The sequence below is a fragment of the Sinohyriopsis cumingii genome, unplaced genomic scaffold (genome assembly GCF_028554795.1).
Source record: "Sinohyriopsis cumingii isolate HCF-2022 unplaced genomic scaffold, ASM2855479v2 utg000198l, whole genome shotgun sequence".
Classification (NCBI taxonomy): domain Eukaryota; kingdom Metazoa; phylum Mollusca; class Bivalvia; order Unionida; family Unionidae; genus Sinohyriopsis; species Sinohyriopsis cumingii.
In genome coordinates, this window is record NW_028315875.1 from 1,764,381 (window position 1) to 1,776,774 (window position 12,394).

Consider the following 12,394-nt stretch of genomic DNA (forward strand, 5'->3'; position numbering starts at 1 on the left):
GCACCCCTTACACCACCTTTATAGCATAGAGAGCTACACAACGTAGTAAATATACATTCTTTACATTGCCTACGTGATTACAAAATGGAAGAGTGAATAATACCAGTACCGGATGGCGTAGGCTACACCAGAGAGAGAGAGAGAGAGAGAGAGAGAGAGAGAGAGAGAGAGAGAGAGAGAGTAAATGTACAGGAAATACTACATTTTCCTGCATATCGACCCACTCCCCGCAAAGGACAATCACAAAGGTTGAAAAATGGCGGACGTGAGGCAGTCGGTGGCGGTCAGCAACTTTTATCATTCAACGCCATCTCAATGAAATGTGGTTGCGAAAATCACACCCATCGCATAGGTTTCTTGGTTTTTCGAAATGCTAATGAAATGATATAGGTGTACAGTGCCATGCCATCAGCATCTTATTTATTTATTTATTTATTTATTTATTTATTTATTTATTTTAGATCATGGGATTCGGCCCCTTCATTTGATAGATCACTCCATCAAGACTGTGGTATTATGTATTTCGGCGGTGTAATTGACGACATGGTGTGCTCCAAACAAGCCCATTATGTGTGTGAGAAGTCCGCTTTCGTAGGTAATGCTTTACTTATTAGGACATAATGTCTGGGTAAACGTATTAAGATTGACATTTTTTTTTCTAAGTTAGATTAAAAGTAATTTTCCAATAAAATATATTGAGATTAATTTTTTCTATTTGTGTAATATAACTGTATGCTATTTTATAAAGATCGTGCCTTACGAGCAATTACAGAAACGCATAAAATACATTTCTCTTGTATTTAAAGGTCAGCAATTTAGATTTGGTGGGAAGCTGATGAACATGCAAATAATTTAATCAATAATAGACGAGTTAAGCGAGATGAATCGCATGGTTTAAGTGGGAAAGGTCGAGAGCCTTGTTCTGATCCGAAATGAGGACCACAGAAACTGCGTATAAATAGAGAGAAGACTTTTGCTGAATTAGTTCGTTCCTCGAGTCAGAACGCTCTATCTTTTCCTGACAGCGATTCCGTACTTCATTCCCCAAGATGTAACAGTAACTACACCGTTATGGGTGACACCCTTATTAAGAGAGCCTGAACTCCTTCTTCTTCTTTTCTCTCTTTCTCTCTCTCTCTCTCTCTCTCTCTCTCTCTCTCTCTCTCTCTCTCTCTCTAACCATGGGTAAAAACATTTATTAACTTATGAGTAATCCCTATATATATATATATATATATATATATATATATATATATATATATATATATATATATATATATATATATATATATATATACATACATACATACATACATGCATACATACATACATACATTTGCATGAACATGTGCATGTGAATACGTACATACAAGTGTAAGTATGTGACCTCCAGTTTGCTGTTCATTTTGTAAGTTGGTGGAAGTTCGATTAAGTTTTGCATAACCATATTAACTAAGTTAGCAAGGCTAATTAGTGTTGAGCACTTTACAGAAGAAGAAAAAAAAAACAGATTACCAGACTTTTACATCTGGATTAGTACAATAAGACGGAATTAATTTACATCTTTCTCATGAAAAAATGGACAGATAAACAAATAATGAAATTCATTGCCTGTATCCTCCTTCTCGCACCCGGTACATTTTCTAGTATATCCTGACTTCCTGAAGTTTGTAATTGTTCAGAGTTCTTGCAAAGCGCAAGTAAACATTTCTTTCTAAAGACATCAAATACTTCTCAAAGTTTAAGTTTCACCTGAATAATTGGTAAGTCGTACTTTCCATGTAACTTCAAATTGTTAATAATGATAATAATAATAATAACAGTAATAATAATAATAATAATAATAATAATAATTATTATTATTATTATTATTATTATTATTATTATTATTATTATAGCTCATCTCAATCTTGGATGTGGGTCATGGATGCGGGGTGGACATTCCTGTTACTTGATGGCAAAAGGAAAGGGATACAACTGGCAAGATTCACGTGCCAGGTGTCAGCAAGCTGGCGCTGATCTTTTAAAAGTGGATGATAAAGACGAAAAGGTATTTACTAAAAGCGGCAAGGATGTGCTAAATGTACACCAATTATTGTTAAGTCGATGTTTGATGACGTCTTTACGCATTTACAATTAATTGTATTTAAAAAAATAAATAAATAGATAGTATATGTGATGTGAAGGTTGTACGAGTAACACACTTTCTAGTCTTGTTGAAATAGTTAGAATTGTTTATATTAGCGAAGTGAAAAAAGAGAAAGGTTTTTGAAAGCATGTTGCTGTTTAACAGGATTTATATTAGCACCTTTATTTATTTTACAGAGCTCTCACATAAAAGTTACTTTTAAACACGCGATTACCTGATGCAGACGACACAGTGCAGGTTTTACTGTATATGAAAACATTCTTGAGGGAAACGATGTGAAATTCCAATCGAATCTTTAAAGAAGGTGTTATAATTATCAAACAACCAATCAAGAAATGGAGTGTAACGGGAAAAAAAGTTTATGCTGTTTAGAAACTGTCACGTTACATTCTTTTACATCTCATACATTCTGAGACTCTTATACTGTGTTTGTGTCCTATATTTTTCTTCGTTCATAATCATGAAATAAGCAAAACTAAAATGCATGCAACTAGAGTTGTAATCTTTATTGAAAAAATATATACTAAAAAAATGTTTAATGTCATTATATGCTTAAATAGCAATTTCCAATGTTACAGATCTTATTTTCAGAACTGGCTTGAACACCTTCAGATTGGTGGTATCGGATATTGGACAGGGCTAAACGACATGGCAGTAGAGATGCATTTCGTCTGGGCAGATGGGAAACCGGCCGATAGTTCCCTAATGTATAAAACAAAATTGAACAACCGTTTATATACCATCTCTCTCTCTCTCTCTCTCTCTCTGTTAGAATTCCTGACAGTATTTGATAAATGCACACCTTTAACGGAGCATTTGAGGTTTTCTGTTCATTTTCAATCTTTCTTTAAGCATTCCTATTAAGATTTTCTGAATAAAGTCCGACATGCTTAAATGTGGCACGTACAAACATGTCTTTTCAAAAAGGCATTTGTGTGAATTACGAAAACAAAAGGTTGTATTTATATAATGTTTTTAACATTTATATTTCCTTAGAAATTGGAGCGAAGAGCCCAATAACTATGCAGGCAATGAAAACTGTGCTGAAATCCACCGTGATGGAAAATACAACGATCTTTCGTGTATAGCCAAAGCAGGTTACATCTGTGAGTTGGTCATTGATCCAGGTAAAATAAAAACAATAGCTGTACGATTATATTGTTTTATTATGTTTTTGTTTCTACTATGAAAGTTTTACATGTATGATTTTTCCCCTTAGGCTAGATTATTTTCTTAATTTCAAGAACATGCTGTCCTTTAAAGAATAAAACAATAGTTGGAAAGATTTAAGTTTCCATTTTTCCACTGAAGATTGTTTTAATAATATTAACTATGTATGTTACATTCCGTATGCATCGGATTTTTCACTCAAAAGAAGCAGACTATTAAGCATATTTCATGTATTATATACGACAAGCCTGTTAAAGTCAATGATATTCCAGAGGCTTTTCTTACTTTCATCTATGTATCTATATTTTTACCTGTATGTAAGCATCTTATCTGTAGGTACACATTAACGATAATATAACCATTTAGTTATATCTAACCATTTACCTGCATGTAGCCATTCTATCTGTAGGTACGCATTTGCCTGTACGTAACCAATTACCTGTAGGCAACCACGTATGTGAATGTTACCAATTACGTGTATGTAACCATTTACCTGTATGCAACCATTGTGTAAATGGTTGCATACAGGTAAATGGTTACATACACGTAATTGGTAACATTCACATTTACATGATTGCAACCATTTACCTGAACAGTGCCGGATTAAACCCTGTGAAGGTCCTTAGGCGCTCGAAATCTTGGGGACCCCCTCGCAAATTATCTCCTAAGACGTTTTATCAATATTATTTTGATCCGTTTTCCCGGGGCCCCTACAAGGCTTGGGGCCCATAGGCCGGTGCCTACTCTGCCTATTGGGTAATCCGGTACTGTACCTGAATGTGACCATTTGCATGTATATACCAATTTACATGTATGTAACAATATAAATGTATGTACCCATTTACCTGTATGTAACCATTTACGTTTATATAACCATTTACGTGTATGTAACCATTTGCCAGTATGTATCCACTTACCTGCATGCAACCGTTTACGTCTATGTACCGGGGCCCCGAGTGGTCTAAAGAGCTCACCATTTTCGGATCACTGCCATTTCACCAGTGTCTGTGTGGTTCGAGTCTCAGGCTCGGCCAATGTGGGTATGTGAGAAAGCTTGCCGTGGATTGGTGGTTCTTTCTGGGGGTTTTCCGGGTTATTCCTCCACCATTTATACTGGCTGCCATATATAGCCTATCTTGTGCTGAAAAATAGCGCTAAACCCTATAACAACAACAACAACGTGCATGTACCCATTTACGTGTACGCAATCATTTACCTGTATGCACCCAGCTTCTCGTGGGTCGGTGGTTCTTCCCGGGGTTTTTCCGCGTTCTTCCTCCACCATTAATACTGGCCGCCATGCATAGCCTATCGTGTGCTGAAATATGGCGTTAAACCCCACAACAACAACAACAACAACGTGTATACACCCATGTACATGTATGCAACCATTTAAGTGTATGTACCCATTTACCTGTAAGTAACCATTTACATGCACGTAACCTTTCCAGTGTATTTAACCTGTGCGTAACCATTTTCATCTATGTAACCGTTTCCATGAATTGTTTTATATTGCGATGTCTTGTCGTCTTGATTCATTGTGGAAGTATTACACTTTGGCGGAATACGTAATTTTACGGATGGAGGACAGAGAAACAATTCTTAACAAGATAGTGCAAAGAACATCTCATTTTACGATGATAGCTGCAGAATGCGTACAAGTGTGTACGAAAAGTGAAACTGAACGATTAAGAAAACTAAAGGACGGATTTTGAAATCTAAATCAAATAGACTGAGTAATTAAGGGTTCTATGAACATCACTGTTTAATTTTAATGATTTTACTAAACATGTGCGAGAATATCATTATACACAAGTTTTAATTGTTTTGCTAATTTATACGAAAATGGACAATTATTACCACGATGTGTGTCAATGGGTTCATTTCCTCTCAGGTACACCATGTCCATCGGGGTGGGTGTCTCAAGGGTCCGAGTGCTATTACTTCAGCTCTACAAACTTATCGGCAGTGGTCACGTGGTATGAGGTGGAGGGCAAGTGCAATGATCTGTCACAGCCGGCTGTGTCCCACCGCTTAGCAGTCTCTGACGCCGACGAACAGGTATATATATATATATATATATATATATATATATATATATATATATATATATATATATATATATATATATATATATATAACTAACTTTGACCCCTTCTTTGAGACCTCACTAACGACGATGCCCCATTTGCAAATGTTTTGCACACAGGGAATAACGTCACAAACTTTCTCGAAGTTTTTACTCCGACTAACATGTGAAGTGCCAGACGAGCCATCAAATGTATTTTATCCAAATACCCCCTCCATAAAACGTAAACAACAAACATGTATTAGTGATCATATTTGGATCTGAGTGTAACCAAAGCCTCCCAGTAAAAGGCTACAAATATACATTGATAATATTCAATTGTTGCGTCTAAACAGAGACTGCTGAACCACGGCTAATTACGACTGTGCATCTTTTTTTCGCACTGGCTTTGCCATAAAAATAAATAAATAAATAAAGAGAAAACACTCCAATTACACACTATACTAAATACTAGACCAGTAAGACTAAGCCAGTCAGTAAAGCAGCTTTGAGCAGAGTTTAAAGACTGCTAACATCCTTTGCTATTATGCTCGTATAAAGATAATTCAATAGAAATAGGAAGCAAGGCCCATGGTGTAGCTGTACAACGTCAGTTTTAAAACAGAGAAGTCTTCAGTATGGTATTTGCGTGTGGTAAAAATTGTTCCATATAAACTAAGTACGACTATTCAGTCTAGTTGATTCGTCAAGTACAAAATTGTAATTGGGTGAATAGCTTGAGTCAAGAGATCATGAAATCAAATTTTTTTATAAGAATACCAGGTGGCATTACTTCAGATTACAAGCCCACTGAAGCTGGGGTTCACCTTAAATCTCGTCAAAATTCTTCACCATGCAAGAGGCTTTATTGTGCGCAGCATCGAGATAGGTACCGTAATGGGAGATACATTCAACTGTGTGATTCATGTTAGTCAGAGATATCCCGACTGACTTAACGTAAAACGACCAGTCCAACTCACAATGAGAAAACGCAAGGAATCCTGTTCCTGGATATAGTCGAAATGGCATATCAGATAGTTCAGATGAGCTATTATACTATTTTTGATAAAGATCAAAGGTTAAATATGTTTTAACAGCATTCAATTAATCTAAATTCTTTAAGTTTATATAATTCCATATTTTTGATGAATTTATAATCTTCTCTCGTGAAATTTTCCTTACTTTCATGTCCTTGAATATCTTGACCAACACTCTCAACCATCGTATAGTTATTTAAATAGCGAGGAGTCTATCTTTATTCTCGAGGAATGAAGAAAGCACAATGGAAATCTTTGAATTAGATTATAAGGAAAACAAAAATAGCACAAACATAGTTATTGCATTTGAAATACGCAAAGAGGTCACTTTCAGAAAAATTACAAAATATGAGTTGGAATTTAAAAATGATAAAATAAGGAAACGTTTTATATCCCTTTCTAAGCATAGGATATGGATACTTCCGTTGTAAAGGACAATTACATTGGAGAGGGAAGCATGCCAAATAAAACAATTAAAACTACACCACTACAATCTTTTAATTCAACGTTTAGCCTGTGTAAAGCAGCACATGATCTTCCATCTAAATCTGTATTACCTGCGTGGTTTGGCTTATGGTCAAGCCATAAAGATTGTTGTATTACGGTAACCTCAAAACAATCCTGCCGTTTACCTTTCGTTCTCATATTTTGCCTCGCCATCTTTCTGTAAGTACTATCCATTATCTAATAATGACTATTTACGCAGAAAGATATTTAAAATTTCACTATAGTCATGAAAAAAAACGTCATAGTTGGTCAAATATTAAAGATCTACATCTAATATCTGTAAACTTGCATCATGTGCCAATACAGCAACAATGTAATAATGGACCTGATATAGCTTGTGACGTTTCGTAAAGCTTCAAAATTCCTTTAAAATGTCGCATGAAATTGCAGCTTCTTTTTTCATATAATAGTCATAAAGATCTACCAGTGGACGAAGGCTCAAATATTCCGAGACATCAAGAACATTCCCCTAGATGTGTGTGTGTGTGTGTGTGTGTGTGTGTGTGTGTGATATTCGGATTTTTAACGTAGGTTTAAAACAATTTCGCTACGATGTCTGCAGTGTGGCAGTTTACACTGATGTCTACCACTGGGGCATTATGACCCAGACATGTAGCATGATATCCCACGCAGTCACATTATCCTGACACCAGGTCGATCAGTCCTAATACTAACATCTTAATGCTGAGCGCCAAGCGAGGCAGCGCTTGCTACCATTTTTGCAAGGTTTTGGTATGACTCGGCCGGGGATTGAATCCACGACCTCCCGCATCCTAGGCGGACGCTCTAACGACTAGGCCACCGGAGCGGTTCCAAGATAATTATGTTGTTTTTTTTTTACTTAGGCAAGAACGGAACCGTTAACGACTCATTCTGAAATATGACGATATATGCATACATCACAAAGCATGCATAGTATCTCTGTAGAATTACCTGTACAATAGGATCCTGACAAATTATAATTGTGTTAGCTACATTCCGCTTAAAGCTGCTTCACCAGTTGTTTTAGATTTATTGAACTAGAAGCTAAGAGTATTGTATAAACACAGAGTGCTTAAATGACAAGTTTTCGAAGCAATCGTTTATTTGTTGCGTGTGGGCGAATCACACGATAAGAAAGTTTTACAGTTGTAATAAATTGAATTATGCTACAACAATCAATTTTCAGAGTACGTTTCTAATACAAGACATGGTTTGTTTTCTTGCCTGTTGTTCCTAATTAAGGAAACCTAAAATATTCAATTGATTTTCAGATCATTCAGTAATATTTTGCACTGAACCCTAATATCTAATGATTGTTGACGTTTCACTTATGTGATATAGACTTGGATAAAACAGCAGCTTCTTAACCAGCCTCCCAACTCCGCCGGTTATTGGACTGGGCTAAACGATCTTCAGTCGGAGGGCACATGGTCATACAGCAATTCCGCAGAAAATCCAGCTAATCTAGACCTCATGTAAGTTGTTTTATCAGATACGTTTTATTTATGTGCTTGATTTATGTGTTACACCTTTTTTTCTTGATACCTAAATACCTGACTTTGAAATCATTGATATGAATTGTTCTTTTGGTACCGAAAAAAAACCTGTTATTCCACTTGACCGTTTACTGCGTTAACAGATGTTGCTTCAGTTACGAATCAAAGATTATACATTAGAAATTTGACAATCGTGAAGTTCAGTACACATTATGTATGTGCTTGCTGCAGCATTTATTGCCCAGTAAAGCGCCTGTATCAACTCTCATTCACCTCACTCGTGAATCGACTCCAGAGGAGTAGCGACAAATAATTTATTGCTTCCCTAGTCCCTTACTGAATTATTAAGAAAACCAAGTTGAGAACTGACAAAGTAAATGCTTTATTTTCTCCACGTGAATGGAGACCTCGATAACAATATTAGCAACAATACTTCAACAGTAACAGCTACTACTAGAACAACAACTACCACTACTATTACTAATGCTACTACTAGTACTACTGCTACCACTAATAATAATAATAATAATAATAATAATAATAATAATAATTGTTAATATAATAATAATTTGACAAGAGTAGCTGCTGATGCACGTGAGCTAGGTTATAGTTGTCATTGCAAGCAGCATGGGTTCGATTTCTGCTTGGAACGACTTATAACAATCTAGCCATCAATATATGCACATTTAATATAATCGTGTACGCTAACATACAATACGCAACCTACGAGACTACGTTAGGTACCACCTGATCGCGCTGGCTACAGGAGCATATTTGAGTGAGGAAAGAAGGGTGATCCCTGAGAACACGGACAGATACTTTACTTTTTCAAATGGCCACCTCCAGGTCCTTAATAGTTCCCAGTTTATGCCTAGAATTCAGGAAGATATGACAAAGTCAATGAGCAGGGAGCAGTTTAAAATCACAGACCATTACATGGACTACCCAGAAGGCCTTTCAAAACAAAAGGGAGCACACCCTAACGAGTTAATTAAATGTTCTGTATAAAGTGATGACAGAAAAGTGTCTTCAGGCACAGGCAAGATAGTAAATTTATTTTATACCAATTGAGCACACTTAACAGAAACTAAGAGGAAAGTATTGCCCTTTACATGGGAGCAGTTTAAAATCACAGACCATTACATGGACTACCCAGAAGGCCTTTCAAAACAAAAGGGAGCACACCCTAACGAGTTAATTAAATGTTCTGTATAAAGTGATGACAGAAAAGTGTCTTCAGGCACAGGCAAGATAGTAAATTTATTTTATACCAATTGAGCACACTTAACAGAAACTAAGAGGAAAGTATTGCCCTTTACATGGGAGCAGTTTAAAATCACAGACCATTACATGGACTACCCAGAAGGCCTTTCAAAACAAAAGGGAGCACACCCTAACGAGTTAATTAAATGTTCTGTATAAAGTGATGACAGAAAAGTGTCTTCAGGCACAGGCAAGATAGTAAATTTATTTTATACCATTGAGCACACTTAACAGAAACTAAGAGGAAAGTATTGCCTGCTACATGGGGTTCCATAAGGATTTCAGCAGAAGCCACCACGGCGAAAGCGGGACAAGAAATATCGAAGCTGAAGTGCTATCGATAGTGCCATTAAATATACAGTCACGATTTAAACTGCCATTAGTAACGTTAATGAAGAGGCGCCGCGTCTTGTTGCCTCTGTTTTTATTTGTCTAAGTAACACTTTTATTCTGCACAATAGCCTTTCCGTATAGTTTCCTTCTTGATGAATTATTTTGTCTTCGTTATGATATCCACATATACAGCGAAGATGGTGCTAGCATACATACAAATTCCGCACTTCCAGCATGCGCTTGTACTTCAGCTTCATTTTCTTCTCGTTATGCTCAGAACAAAACCAAGCCACGCATTCGTCATGTTTCCATTATTCCTACAACTAATCAGTCAAAAATCTTTGCCCGCCCCCCCCCCCCATTTATGTCTTTATAAGTTCGAACATTTGTTTAATTTTGGGGAAAAAGGAAACTTAAAAAGAAAACGTTTTGGCCATGGACTAGGAACGAATCGAAGCTGACCTTTGATGGAGAGGGAAGGCAAAGACTCTTACTTGTAGACAAGCGCCTCATCTGCTCGCCCTCGTGTACGGGAGCTTATGGTTAGTTAAAAGAATGTTGGCCCTTCTTTCCGAACACAGAGATAAAAACTTTAAGCTAGCCCAGTGATATGTTTAATAATCAGATATGTAATTTGAAAAAGACAATATGAGAAAGTTCATATTCAAAATAACTTTCTCGCAACCTGGTTCATGGAATGAAAGGGAAATGAAACTATTAGTTTGCCTTTGTGTGTAGAGCAGACAGATACTAATTAATGCATTTTGTGCTTTTTCATAAAAAATAACATTCTGCATATTTTTTCTTTTCTTCTAGAGAGTGGGGTGGAGAACCCAATGATCACAACCATGCAGAGAATTGTGGTGTAATGTATGAAGGTGGATTTTATAATGATCTCGACTGTAATGCAAAGGCATTTTACATATGTGAAAAGAGCATATGTAAGTTTACATAAAGTTATACTGAATACCTTTCTCACATCGTGATTTCATTGTCTTCTACGATTATGCTTTCACAGGAAAGTAATTTTTAAACATCTTGAGCAAACTCTTGTACCTTTTCTTCTTCTGTTTATTCTTTTTTTAATACTATTTTGTTTAATTTTGTAATAAGTTTGTGAAACAAGTTTCACCAATGTTTTATAGGCTTTTGCTACTTGTTGTCCAGTGCTTTATGAGACTATCAGGCCTACGATCTATTACGCGTCACATTGCGTCACATTACGTCACATTGTGCTTTTTCTGTGAAATAAATAATGATAGGTCTAAATAAAAGATTGATGTAAGTGCAACTTCAGATCAAATGGCTTATGTATAATCCTTTTTACTGTTGTGCTTGTACTAATTTATTCTGTAGTAAGTATTACCGTATGTTCTTTTAAATGTTTTTCTTATATACATTTCAGATGGAAATTACGTTGCAGCCAGCAGTATATCAGAGTCAAATAAAACTTTACTTATAATTGCGTTTGTAGGGATTCTGATAGTTATATTTCAAAATGATAAAATCTTATTTTCAAACTAAGTAACATTATATGAGCACATGATTTTTTTATGGCCATAGCAAGAGAGACAGAGAGCTTGTTTCATCCGTACGAAATTAATAGAACTTCCCATACCATAAACAGTCCACCTTAATGTAAGTGCACCCCTTTTCATCTTTTTTGATAGACATATACAGGAATTAGGTTTCATGTAGTAGTTTTATGTGGATAAGTTTGCATGTAATATACTTAAACCTTGCACATATATCACGATAATTGAAAAGAAAAATGATTCATTGTACAAGAATGGATTCGTGCAAATATGTGGCAGCGTGACAACATTTTATCAATTTTTTATGTACTTTAAAAATAAATATAGTATATCTTAACATTTCGTTGTTCATATTGTCTTTACAATATACGTATTACACAACAAGTTGTGTAGACTGAAACCCATGGTGATCATGCAAATAAACGCTTCTAGCATCAAGCCATTCATATGTCCCCCTTCCCCCTACTGTGATATTACCACTACCACTAATAATAATAATAATAGTGTTTATTTGCAACACAGGCAACTGGGCCATGCTATACATATCTCATGCAGTACAAAAGGGCGTTTTAGTGTTAGGAACATTGTATCTATTGAAAATGTTATACATGCAATTAATATTTATTCTAATTATTTCTAATTGCGTGAAATACGATATAATGGATAACCCTAATAATTGCAATGAACAAGTTTTGTAATATTGATATTAAGATATCTCCAGTCTGTATTGATGATATAACAATTTTTTGAATCTTTAAGGCTTCTAGTAAACAATGCTAAATTAGTCACCGTAATTTCTGTTGTATCTTTTGCATAAAAGTCCTAAATGACTATATTGAATGAATAAGGGCCAT

General features: G+C 35.6%; 1 protein-coding gene across 2 annotated transcripts in view; it reads left to right on the plus strand.

Annotated features, from left to right (window-relative positions):
• LOC149774568 (C-type mannose receptor 2-like) overlaps nt 1-11,822 on the plus strand; it is a 31,166-nt gene extending 19,344 nt beyond the window's left edge. For both annotated transcript variants that reach the window (XM_089945035.1, XM_089945034.1), the window contains exons 8-15: nt 462-595; nt 1,899-2,050; nt 2,741-2,856; nt 3,146-3,276; nt 5,214-5,380; nt 8,255-8,388; nt 10,822-10,946; nt 11,411-11,822. In XM_089945035.1, the coding sequence (XP_089801161.1) occupies nt 462-595; nt 1,899-2,050; nt 2,741-2,856; nt 3,146-3,276; nt 5,214-5,380; nt 8,255-8,388; nt 10,822-10,946; nt 11,411-11,529 (1,078 nt within the window). In that variant the 3' untranslated portion in view covers nt 11,530-11,822. The remainder of the gene's footprint in view (nt 1-461; nt 596-1,898; nt 2,051-2,740; nt 2,857-3,145; nt 3,277-5,213; nt 5,381-8,254; nt 8,389-10,821; nt 10,947-11,410) is intronic.
• Nucleotides 11,823-12,394: the final 572 nt, after the last annotated feature.